Below are 12,241 nucleotides of genomic sequence, written 5' to 3' on the forward strand. Positions count from 1 at the left end.
CTCCCGGCCCACCTACGGCGCGGCCCCGGCTCCGCCGGGCGGAGCGCAGCGGCCGCAACGCGTCACCTCGGCGCCAGCCGCGGATCGCCCCGCAGCCAATCAGCGCGCCCACCGCTTGCTGACCTTCTCCTCGCATCCAATCAGCGCGCACGCAGCTTGCTGAGCCGCGCCCCGCAGCCAATCAGCGTTAGCCCTTCCGATCGGCGCGGCGGGCGGAAGCTCGGGCTCGCGGGGTGGCTCCGGTGCGCGGCGCGGCTGATGGAGAGCCCTGGGGACGAGGATGACTTCAACGAGCGGTTCGCCGCCGAGCTGGAGGTGCTGGCCGAGCTGGAAGGTGCGCGGCGGGGCCAGGCCTGTTCGATGCTGCTGGGAGCGGGTGGGCGCAGCCGGGGGTTGGGGTCATGCGCTGCTGCCGAGGGGAGCTACGGGGGAGGGCCGGGAGCTGTGCCGAGCGGCTCGGAGAGGAGGCGGCTCGGGGATCCCACCCGTGGCTGTAAGTGTGGAATCAGGCTCTGTTCGGTGGTGAGAGTGGAAGCGCTGGGAACGAACCGGAGTGCAGGAGGTCCCATCAGGCAGCAGTGCTGTGCTGTGCGAGTGGGAAAGCACAGGGACCCAGGGAGGCTGTGGGTTCTTCTTGAAGATCTAACTATAACCCTTACCCTAAACCCACCTGGCCCCCTGCTCTGATTGTCTCTGCTGCAGTAGGGTGGCACTGAAGGCACCCGGAGGTCCCTTCCCACCTCTACCACCCTGCACTCCCTTCCAGATTACCCATCCCCTCCCGGCTCCAAAGTCTCCAAGTTCCGCAGCAGGAAACAGCCACAGGAGGAGGCTCGCCTGGCTGTGGAGCCCAATGCCAGGAAGAGGAGCCAGGAATGTGCCCTGCACGCATCCCCACTGCCCTCACTGCCTGCAGAGTCCCCTGTGGTCCTCAGTAAGGTTTTGCTGCACTGGTGATGTGAGCACTCTGTGGCTCCCTGCTGCATCCCAGCTTGCTCTGGGCTTTGCTCTGTGCCGTGTCTCTCATCTTTCTCCCACCTCTGTGTCTCGCGCAGCTCCAAAGCCAAAAAGGCAGCGGCTGGAAGCTGTGAAGAAGCTGAACTTTGGTGGGGATGGTGAGCTGGACACAGATGTCCTCCAGGATGCTGTCACGCTTGTGCCTGGCTCAGCGTCACCCCGTGGTCCCCGTGCTGCCAGGTTGGCCCTGTGTCTCTGTGTCACTGAGCTTTACATCTGCCTACCGATGCTGCGGGATCTCCATGGATGGGGTTTGATTGCTCCTTCTCTCACCCTCTGCTGAAATAGCCTGGCATTTCCCAGCCCAGAGCTGGAGGTGAGCGGCCTGGGTCCCCTGCAGAGCTCACCACCCACTGAGAACCCAAGGCGTGTCCTCAAGCGCCCGCCTGTCCTGGGGGACTACATCAATGTGACATCCAGTGAGGGCACCAGGGTCTTCATGGCAGTGAAGGACGATCCCTCCCAGATAGGGATGGAGGTAAGGAGACCTCCATCCAGTTCAGGAGCTCTGATGGTACATGGAATGTGTGCTGAGCATCAGCACTCCTCTGTTCCTCGCAGCTCTGTGATTCTGTGGGCTGGAACCGGCCACTCCATCTGCTGGGAGTCCCCTTCTCCTACCTGAAGGAACAAGTGTATGAAGAGGTATTGCTCCTTCCTGACAGCCCCTGGCCCCACTCACCCATCATCACGGGTTGGTGGGGTGTTCCTCACCCCTCTCACCCTATTTGTGCCCTAGCATCGGAGGAGAGCTGTGGAAGCATCACAGCAGTTGACGGAGATAATAAACAGGTGAGGTCTGGGCAGCTCCTGTCCTCACCACGCTCTCGGTTGTGAGATGCTGCAGTGGGTCTGGATGTGGGATCCATATCTGCCTGCAGCATTCTTGCCTGGAAGACATGGGGTGAGCTCCCAGCTCTGCCTCCTTCTGCCACATGGCTTGTGTTCACACTTTTAGCTCCTTGGAGACCGGTGATGAGGCCACAGTGCAGCCTGGAGACATGATTGAGGAGGAGCCTACTCCCCATTGCCTCTGGGTGGACAAGTTTGCTCCCCGGCGCTACATAGAGCTGCTCAGTGATGATGTGAGCTGCTGGGGTCAGCGGGGTTTGGGGGGATGTTGGCTTTATTCCTTAATGCTGTGGGTGGTTGGGTTGGGTTTGCCATTTCATCCAGCCCTTGGCCCAGAACCTTGTGAGGTTCATTGGTGATGGTTCTTATTCTTGTTTGCTGCTCAGTACACAAACCGCTGCCTGCTGAAGTGGCTGAAGCTTTGGGACACAGTGGTGTTTGGTAAGGAGAAGCCCGTGAAGAAGGCAAAGCCTGGTGCTGAGGCTCACCCCTCGTTCAAGCAGCCCAAGGAGCCGCAGAACAAGTGGAAAACAAAGGCACAGCTCACAGAGGAGATCCTGGAGGCTGAGCTGGACCAGCACAAGAGACCCAAGTACAAGGTGAGCGGGGCAGGGCACAGAGCACATCCACGTAGTGTCTCCCAGACCCCAGCACTGGAGAGGAGCAGTGTCTGTCCTTTCTCTTCCAGTACAGATCCAGGAGAAATCTTCTTCCATGTCTCCCATTTAAAAATACATTTTTTTATTGTTGTTTTTTGTTTAATCTTTTGTTTCAGTTGAGTAATATGTTAACCATGTGTAGCAGAAATGCTAAGTCATGGCCTAAAACAGTGATTGAGCACCTGGTGGGAAGGCAGGGCCAACCCGGGAGAGCTCAGGTGCATGCAATGTACCTGAGTGACTGGAAGGGGTAGAGCCAGGATCCACCCCCTTCCAAGGCTTCATTTAAGGGTTGGCAGGGGTGGTGAGGGTATCTGTTGCTAGAAGTCCCTATCTCCTTGGGGCCTTTCAAAAGTAAGCAGCTCTTTTCCTTCATTTCTGTATCTGTGGCTTCTGCATTTGATCTTGTTCTCATTTGCTGTAGATGAAGACTTTGCTACCCTGCTGTTATCATCCTATTATAGCATCACACCAGGGGAGGGGAACAGGGCCAGCCATATTAGATGGGCTGGTAGAGGAGAGAAGCCCCAGCCTGTCAGAGGTTGGACTTGACTTCATTCACTGTGGACAAACGTGGTATGGCTTTGGGCAAGTGCTTCTGCACTCAGAAAGGAGCAGGAATGCTGAAAGAGCAAAAGAAGCAGAGATAACAGGCCATTTTACAGCTTTGCTGCATTTGGTGAAAGATTATTAAAAAAAAAAAAAACAGGGAAGTAAAAATAGATACTAGGAAGTCTCGTGGGAGTATAATTCTTCAAGGGGTTTTGTGCACCTTTTTCTATTGTCCTATAAATACACAGATAGGCACAAGTGATGCCAGCTGGGACAGCTGTCACTTCTGGGAGCTCCTGCTCTATTTTTCCCTCTCATGGTGACCTCCCAGCATCTCTACAACCAGGGCTAAAGGCAGAGCTGTCCTCCTGGCATTGTGGTTGCTCCATGCCTCCCCATGCCCTCTCTCCCTGCAGGTGGCCCTGCTGTGTGGTCCGCCCGGCCTGGGGAAGACAACACTGGCACATGTCATTGCACAGCATGCAGGGTATAACGTGGTGGAGATGAATGCCAGGTGAGATGAATGCCAGCACGATCCTGTGAGGACGGTCACACTGGGGTGGCACTGAGTTGAGTTGGTGTCCCACAGTGATGACCGCAGCCCGGAGACCTTCAAGACACGCATTGAAGCTGCCACCCAGATGAAGTCAGTGCTGGGTGCTGAGGAGAAACCCAACTGCCTGATCATTGATGAGATTGACGGTGCGCCCACTGTGAGTCCTCGCCTGGGCTTATGTCTTTGAATCACAGAGTGGTTGGGTTGGAAGGGACCCCAAAGCCCCCCTGCCATGGGCTGTGTGCTCTTCACCAGCTCAGGTTGCCCTGGGTCTAGCTGTGGCCTGGGGCAACCACGACTCTAGGCAGCCTGTGCCTCCTCTCTATTGATGCAGCCAGGATAACTATTGGCCCATAGTTGGCTTTTCATCCACTGAACTCCCAAGTCCTACCCTGCAGGGCTGCTTCCTATGAATTCTTTTCCTGGGATTGCCCTGACCTAGGTGCAGCACCATGTCCTTGGCTGTGTAGAACTTCATTAAGTTCATATGGGCCCATTTCTCAAGTTTACATCTGGCCACCATTTGCTTAATTATTACTCTAAACAGCAAGCACTCGCTTCTGTCCCTTCATTTCTCCCAAGGCCTCCATCACTGTGCTGCTGAACATCATCAGCAGCAAGGAACCTGAGGGTGAGGCGGCTGCAAGCGGAGGGCGGCGGAGAAGGCGAGAGGGCAGCCTGCTGCTGCGGCCTGTCATCTGCATCTGCAATGACCAGTGCGTGTCAGGAGAGAAGCTGGGACACCTGCCCTAAGGGTGGCTCAGGTGTCATAAAATCTTGGAATGGTTGGGCTGGGAGGAACCTTAAAGATCATAGAACCCTAGGGTGATTGAGTTGGAAGCGACTTTGTTAGAACTGTGGAACAATTGGGTTGAAGGGATCCTAAAGATCATAGGACTGTAGGGTGGTTGGCTTGGAAGGGAGCTTGTTAAAACCATGGACTCGTTGGATTGAAAGAGGCCTTGTAGATCATTAAATCATAGAACCATAGCATGGTTGGGTTGGAAGGGACCTCGCAGCCCCCCCAGCCACAACCCTCTGCCATAGGCCGGCTGCCCTCCCCTTTTGCCCCACTCCCTCAACCTCAGCTCAGGCTGCCCATCCATGGCCTCAGGCACCTCCAGGGACAGGGAGCCCACAGCTCTAGGCAGCAGCGCCAGCCCCTCACCACCCTCTGTCCCTGTGCCAGGTATGTCCCTGCGCTCCGACCACTGCGGCAGCAGGCATTCCTGCTCAGCTTCCCCCGGACAGCCCCGTCCCGGCTGGCACAGCGCCTTGGGGAGGTATGGATTAGCTCCAGCACTGCCCCCTGCATGGCTGCGTGGCCAGGAGCAGTGCTCAGTTCCCTTCTCCTACAGATTGCCCAGCAGCAGGGCATGAGGGCGGACATGGGAGCACTGCTGGCACTGTGTGAGAAAACAGAGAATGACATCCGCTCATGCATCAACACCCTGCAGGTATGTGTAGTGCCAGGGGCTGGGGGGAGGCAGCACAAGTGGTTGAAAGAACTGGTATGGTTCAGTCTGGAGAAGGCTCAGAGGAGACCTTACGGCTCACTACGACACCCCAAAAGGAGGTTGTGGCAAGGGCTGTTTGGCCTCTTCTCCCAGGTGACACCAATAGGGTTACAAAAGGGAATGGCTTTATGTAGTGCTAGGGGAGGTTCAGGTTGGATATTGGGCAACATTTCTTCTCTGAAAGAGCGACTGGGCACTGGCACTGCTGCCCAAGGAAAAGGTGGGATCACCATCCCTGGAAGTGTTCTGGAGCTGTGGGAAATGTGGCACAGAGGCATGTGGGGAGTGAGTGAGTGTAGTGGGTTTGGTTGGTATTGGACTTGCGGATCTTAAGGGTCTTCCTCAACCACAATGATTCTGTGGTTGTATTATTTGTTTGTGTCTTATGTTGCAGTTCCTGCATGGCCGAGGCCAGAAGGAGTTGGATGTGCGAATGGTGCAGACAATGAGGATTGGCCTGAAGGATCAGAACAAGGGACTCTTCTCCATCTGGCAGGAGATATTCCAGCTCCCACGAGTTCAGAGGTAAGAGGGGAATTTGTTGGCTGGCACATGCTGCATTGTGGGCTCTTTATTCAGAAGCTGCAGCGGAAAAGCCTGAAACATCCTGGAGGCCAGGCTCTATCTCAGCAGATTTGTATGTTCCAGATGCACCTAATAATTGGGCACAGGCTGCACAAGGGAGTGGTGGGGTCACTGTCCCTGCGGGTGCTCAAGAACTGTGGAGCTGTGGCACTGAGGGTCATGGGTTGGTGGTCAGACTTAGTAATCTTAAAGGGCTTTTCCAACCTTAAAGCAGCTGCCCCATACCAGCTCAGGCTGCCCAGGGCTACTAGTGCCTGGCCTTGGACACCCCTAGGGATGGGGCAGCCACAGCTATAGGCAATCTGTGTTCACCCTGTCCCTCCTGCTCTCTGCAGGCATCACATAGGGATGGATCCCTCGCTGCCCAACCATCTGCTGGCGGATGAGGATGAACTGTCACACCTTGGTGTGAGGACTGCCCTCACTGCCTCTTCTCACCGCTTCCACCGCGTCCTTCATCTTGCCAGCTCCTCGGGGGAGCAGGAGAAGCTTGCCCAGGTTGGAAAGCTGGGCATGCGAGTTGTTTCCTTTACTGACTGGGGATGGGGTACAAGGTGCTGGGGCCGAGTTCAGTGGGATTTTCAAAATCCCACCGACTTTGATCCCACTGCCTGGCCACTTGCAGGGTCTCTATGAGAATTTCCTGAATATGAAGCTGAGGGACTCCAGTTTTGGCTCAGTGTGCCTAGCCCTGGAATGGCTGTGTTTCTCTGACATGCTGAGTAGGGCTGTGCTGCACAGGCAGAGCTTCCAGCTGATGCGCTACCTGCCCTTCCTGCCCGTGGCATTCCACCTGCTCTTTGCAGCCACCAGCATCCCACGGCTCTCTTACCCCAGCAGCCATCATGAGGTGAGTACTAGGAATATGCAGTGCTGGTGGTGCTTCATTCCTCCTGGGGACGTGGCTGAGCCATTTCTTCTCTCCCATCCTTTTCTGTAGGCCCTAGCCAAGCTGAACCACATGCAGAACCTCATGGTGTCCATGGTGTCAGGGATCACACCCAGCGCCCGCAGCCGTGCAGGGCAGCAGTCTCTTGTTCTGGAGGTGCTCTGTCTGCTGCTGGATATCATTGCACCCAAGCTGCGGCCGGTGAGTGTTCCCCTGTGTTCTCTGTGAGTGGCTCCCAGCCTAGGATGTGTCCCTGTTCTGTGCAGCCAGGCAGGGCTGCTATATGCAATACTAAATCCTATATTTGGGGTTAGCATGAAATTGCAGAATTGGAGGGGAGGTGGCGCTGGGACCCCCACACAGGGGGTTAGGGGCTTGGTGTGAGTGAGGACTTTGGGGCCCCATGCTGGGTGCAGTCCTGTGCCTTCGCCCCATTGTACCTGTACCTCTGTGCGTGTCCCCCATGGGCTGCTGGAGGAGAATCCCCCTGCTCTGCACCCTATTAAGTGTCCCAAATAGGAAGCAAAACTTCTCCCTGTTCTGATCTCTGTGGGTGTATAGGGAGCTAAACTTTCCTTCTTCCTACTGTGATCCTTGTGGGTATTCGTTGTCTGCTCTCATTCACTGAGACAAGAAGCTGCTGTGGGTTATCTTAATGCTGGGACACTGCTCAGGATGAGCTGTGCTCTCAGCCCCTTGCTCCTCCCAGGTGAACACACAGCTGTACAGCCTGAAGGAGAAGCAGCAGCTGGCAGCACTCATCAGCACTATGCTAGCCTATAACCTCACCTACCACCAGGAGCGCCTGCCTGAGGGCCAGTATGTCTACAAGCTCGACCCGTGAGTCCCAAGGGTTGGGAGAGGGCGTTTGGATTGAAAATAACCTTCATGGAGGATTTTGGGGCTGTTTTTTTGTTTTTTTTTTTTTTTTTAAAGGAAAAGCCCTGTGCCCCCTGGATTGGCTCAGAGCTGCTTCTGGTGTGGTGTCTCCCCTGGGTCATTGGCAGGCTGGTGCCAAGGCGGGGCTGTGCTGCTGTTAATCAAGTTGGGAGAAAGGAGGCAGCTGTCCTTGGCTCTCAGCGGGGTGGTTGTAAGCTGGCAGTGGAGGAGCTGAGGCTGACAGCAAGAAACCCGGGGTGTCACAGGCCAGGAGCACCTGTGTGCTCTGATAGCAAGGATGGGGTAGGCAGGGTGCTGTGGGTGCTGGCCCTGCTCCTGCAGGCTGCTGGGTGTTCACAGAGTGGGGGCTCCGTGGGGATGAAAATACAACTAGCAGCCTTGGGTTTATTTGCTGACTTTGTGTGTTCATAGCGTGACAGTGCCCTGCTCAACTCCTTGCTGTGCTGGACCCACAGAGCTGTACACGCTCCTGGGTTTTTGTGACATAGCACAGACCTGACCGGAGCTGGGAGCAATGCTAATGTCTTCCTGCTACAAAGTTAATTACAAAATTAGCCTCTGTTAAATCAAGCAGCTGTATCTAATTAGAGAACAGTGAGGTTTTTTTTTTTTTTCCCCCACAGAAACGCCCACAGGACTGCTGGGGTGGGGGCATGGCCTCCCTGTGCTGCCCGCCTTGCACTGCTCGGCCCACCCCATGCTGTGTTGAGCAGAGCTGTTCTAGCAGCAACACCTCTTGTTTGCTCTGAGTTGTCACAAGTGCAAAGCCATCCGATGGCACGCTCAGCTCAGCAGAGTCTGCAGCTCATGGGAAGGGTTTCACTGCTGCTGGAGCCTGAGCTGCACTGCTGTGACTTTGGCTTTCCCGTGGCAATCTGCTCAGCACAGAGCACTGTGCGATTTCCTGTTCCTGCACTAAAACCGAGCTGAAAAGCTCATAATCTCCTCGGGATTGTCATTGAGCTGTGGGGCAGCACAGCTCTGCATGTCCTATGCTATTTGCTGGGTCTTTGCACATTGATGTTAACTATGCTGACCTGGAGAGGGCAGCAATGGGGAAACTGAGTCATCTCCCCCACACTGGGGCGGGGAGAGGACAGGGCTGGAAGTCAGATCTTGCTGTGTTTAAACCCCTCTGCAAAGGGATGGGGCAGCAAGTCCCACTGAGCTCAATCTGCCCTGCTGATTTGTGCGTTTGTGCCCAGTGTTGGTTCTTTGTTCACGAGGGTCTGGCGTTCTCCCCTCCTCCCTGCAGGAATGTGGAGGACGTGTGCAGGTTTCCTGACCTGCCAGCCCGCAAGCAGCTCACCTACCAGGCCAAGCAGCTCATTGCCCATGAGATTGAGATGGAGAAGATGCGGAGGACTGAGGCAGTGCTGCAGGCGCGGAACCTCAGCGAGGTGGGGAGGGGAAGGGTGTGGGCTGCTGGGGGGGTACAGCACCTGCAGGTCCTGGCCTGGGGTGCGGGTGGGCAGTGGGATCATAAATAGGATTGTTAAGGTTGGAAAAGTCCTCTAAGATCATCGAGTCCAGCCATGAATCAAGTCCTTAGGGATGTTGAGGGGATCCTCAAAAGCAGCAGAGACCTCAAAAGGAGTCTGGGGGTGGGCACAGCTGGAAGTTGTGTGGGGTTACACAGTACCTCTGCCCGTGGATGGCAGCAGAGGTACAGCTGCAGGCTTTGTGCTCTGCACATGGAAATCCAGGATTAACCCCCCTGTCCCTCCCCCTCACCCCACATCTGCCGGGGGCTTGCAGGGCAGCACAGCAGCTAAACCAGAAACAGGACAAAAAGACCATTCTCTCAAAGTTAAATCTCAGAAACCCTCACCTTTCTCAATCAGTGACGAGGTGGGAATTTCACTTTCCCTGCTTGTACACATCTTCCCTGGGTTGCCTGGGCTCTGAGCACCTGATGGGGCTATGGGCATTCCTGTTCAGTGCAGGCAATGTGACCAGGTGATATTTAGAGGTTCTTTCCAACTCGGCCCATGTAGCTCTGCCTGGTGCCAGGGGATAATTGGTCCCTGGGAGACCCTTGTGTGATTCTATGGTTCTTGTAGTTTCTCTGGGGACACCCGTGGCACAGAACCCTCTCTGGGGATTTCTTGTTTACATGGTGCCAATGTGCAGTCCCCATGCAAGATGCCCCAGGTGCTGCCTTGTGCTCATCTGGAGCTGAACCTGACGACAGATCCTTCCCATGTCCTTGAGGTACTGCAAACCAGATAGGTGGCAAATTATAGATTCTTAGTAAGCTTTTTATCCATAGCACACACGAAAAAGTACTTATCTGTAACAAAACCATGAAATCCTGTGTTTCCTGGGTGGGATTGAGCAGGTATTTGTGTGCAGTAGGATAATAACTCCTTTCCCCCCCCAGCACACACGCACACACAGTTCTGAGGGCTTTTCCCTTTCCTGGGTACCCCCAGAGGCTGTGCTCAGAGCTCTTCTCCCTGCAGGAGCCAGCAGAGATGGGGGATGTGGAGATGGGGGCCGGAGGACCAGCAGCGCCCCACAACCATCAGCAGCGCCTGGAGCACATCGTGAGGAGGGCAGCGGTGCAGGACAAGGTGAGGGGCTGTGATACCCCCAGGACACTCCTGCCCCATCTCCTTCCCTACCAACTTGTGCTGTTCCATTGTTCTTCCTCTCTGTTGCTGCTGTTTTGGTTCTTTTTTTTTTTTTTTCTTTTCCTGTTTCTGTTAATAGAAATGTTATAAAATAGCTGACAGTTGGGCACTCCTTGCAGAGAGAACTTAATTAGTGTTAGGGTGGAGTGGCCTTTACCTACCAGCCTGGAGATACTGGTGTCCTGCAGGGAGCTGTGGGCACGTGGTGCAACCCATGTCTGCAAAGTCGGGAGGAGTTTGGGTGCCTTCAGTGCAGTCCAAAGCACCCAAATCCTTTGGGGTTGCAGATTGCCCTGCTGGAGCCAAGCCCTGTGCCACTGCCCCATGTTCTGGGCTGAACCTGGGGCTCTGCCCATCAGCAAAGCAAACATCGCAGTTTGTCTTTTCCTCCAGGTTTTTGAATGTTGTTTGCATTTTACCAAGGCCTTCCTGCAGGATTTGCATGCGGGTCCTGCCCCGTGGCTTCCTCCTATCATGGGATTTTGGATGGATCAATGAGCACAGAGGGCTGGAGCAGCCCACTGTGGGCAAGGAGAGGCTCCTGCAGCTGTGCTCTGCATCGCTCACTTTTCTTTGCCTATTTCTCTGTGTGCTTTGCACCCAGGCAACCTGACTGCTGCTTCTTCTGTTTTTTACAGCCCGAGACTGACTTCTTTGGGCGGCCAATCCCACGGCAGCAATCAGTTCCAGTCCCAGGTAGGTGGCAGAGGGATGGGGTGGCCCCTTATACCACCCCCTACCCTGGGGTGGGGGAGCCCCACCTTGCAGGAGGGGCTGTGTGGAGGGAGTGGGTGCAGCAGCATGAAGGTGCAATGGGAAAGGTCTTTGTCTCCGTGTCACCCTGCCCTGCAGAAGCTCAGCCCTCAGAGTGCGATGCCATCGAGAGCCAAATGGGCAAAGCTGTGGGGCGCAGTGATGTGTGGTTCCGCTTCAACGAGGGGGTGTCCAACGCTGTGCGGAGGAACCTCTACATCAGGGACCTGCTGTAGCAGTCAGGGGGTGACAGAGGGAATGGACGAGTTGACTTCTCACATGTGGTGAGGGATGGTGCTGATGTGTTTGGGTTTTTTATACGTGTTGTTTAAATAATAAAAATAAAGTATAAAACTTAATAAAAGCAGAGCAATACGTCACGTTTATTTCATTTATAAACCCTTTGTTGGCAGATTGTGCCTGCTGTGCTGCAAAAAGCTTAGAGCCTACAGTATACAAAAAGAGTAGTGAAAAGCACTGAGAACGTTGTATAAAAGTTTTCTCCCTTTATGAGTACAGCACTTGCTCATGGGTACAGAAGGGGTAGGAGAAGAGGCAGCCCTCCCTGCCCCAGGGAATCTTTGCTATTGCCATCTCCCATGCATCCACCCCATGTATGCCTCCCCAGCTGCCCCTATAAAACCAGACACTTCTACTACTAAAATAATAAGACGAGATGAGGGTTGAGTGTTTCAGTTAGTCATATTAGGAAGCTAGCTAATAAAAAAGTGTACATTCAATGTTAATGCACAGCACCTGCTCTCAGAGGATGCTGCATTTCCCTTTCTCCACCCAGGGGTTGTTCTTCATTAGCTCTGGGTTCAGGAAGGGGTCTTCAGGAATGCCATCCTCTATCCACTTCACAAACCTGCAGGGAGAGCACAGCGGTCACAGAGCCTTCCTTGGCCACCCACCCCCTTCCCTCCATGGCTTTGTGGCAGTGCTCAGCCCAGTGTGTGGGAAAGCTCTGCCCATCTCAGCCCCCATCACACCACTGCTCCCTGCCCTGTGCCCACTCACTCAGGTATCGTTTTGGAGGACATCTCCCGCTTGTAGGCCAGCTGGTACTTCAGGCTCTCCACCTCCTTCTTCCACTGGGGCAGGTCCCACTCATCCATGGCTCTGGGGCTCGGTCGGGGCTGGAAGGCAGAGCGTCCCCATGTTCCCCATCCCACCCACAGCCCCGAGAGCTTTTGGGAAGAGTTTGGTGCCTTGGCTGGAGGTGAGGGCTGCGCTTACCATGGTGGCACAGGGACAAGTGCTTTGTGTGACATGGAGCCTGAGAGCTCACACTAACCCTGCCCTGAGAGCTGCGCTGGATTTGC

General features: G+C 55.0%; 2 protein-coding genes across 2 annotated transcripts; one reads left to right on the forward strand and one right to left on the reverse strand.

Annotated features, from left to right (window-relative positions):
- Window positions 1–258: 258 nt before the first annotated feature.
- Window positions 259–11,152, forward strand: CHTF18 (chromosome transmission fidelity factor 18; the record flags this gene model as incomplete). The annotated part of the gene is made up of 22 exons (XM_079542883.1): window positions 259–334; window positions 767–934; window positions 1,056–1,206; window positions 1,306–1,495; window positions 1,579–1,662; window positions 1,757–1,809; window positions 1,976–2,102; window positions 2,256–2,468; window positions 3,497–3,594; window positions 3,670–3,793; window positions 4,219–4,352; window positions 4,826–4,919; window positions 4,995–5,093; window positions 5,548–5,678; window positions 6,074–6,236; window positions 6,364–6,588; window positions 6,679–6,828; window positions 7,337–7,467; window positions 8,783–8,927; window positions 9,993–10,103; window positions 10,802–10,859; window positions 11,016–11,152. 22 exons carry the CDS (start codon window positions 259–261, stop codon window positions 11,150–11,152), a joined length of 2,862 nt encoding a protein of 953 aa, XP_079399009.1.
- A 526-nt stretch (window positions 11,153–11,678) lies between these two features.
- Window positions 11,679–12,034, reverse strand: GNG13 (G protein subunit gamma 13; the record flags this gene model as incomplete). Its single annotated transcript, XM_079542906.1, has 2 exons — window positions 11,679–11,784; window positions 11,937–12,034. 2 exons carry the CDS (start codon window positions 12,032–12,034, stop codon window positions 11,679–11,681), a joined length of 204 nt encoding a protein of 67 aa, XP_079399032.1.
- Between the last annotated feature and the right edge of the window lie 207 nt (window positions 12,035–12,241).

The sequence above is a fragment of the Tetrao urogallus genome (assembly GCF_951394365.1).
Source record: "Tetrao urogallus genome assembly, chromosome: 15".
Lineage (NCBI taxonomy): Eukaryota > Metazoa > Chordata > Aves > Galliformes > Phasianidae > Tetrao > Tetrao urogallus.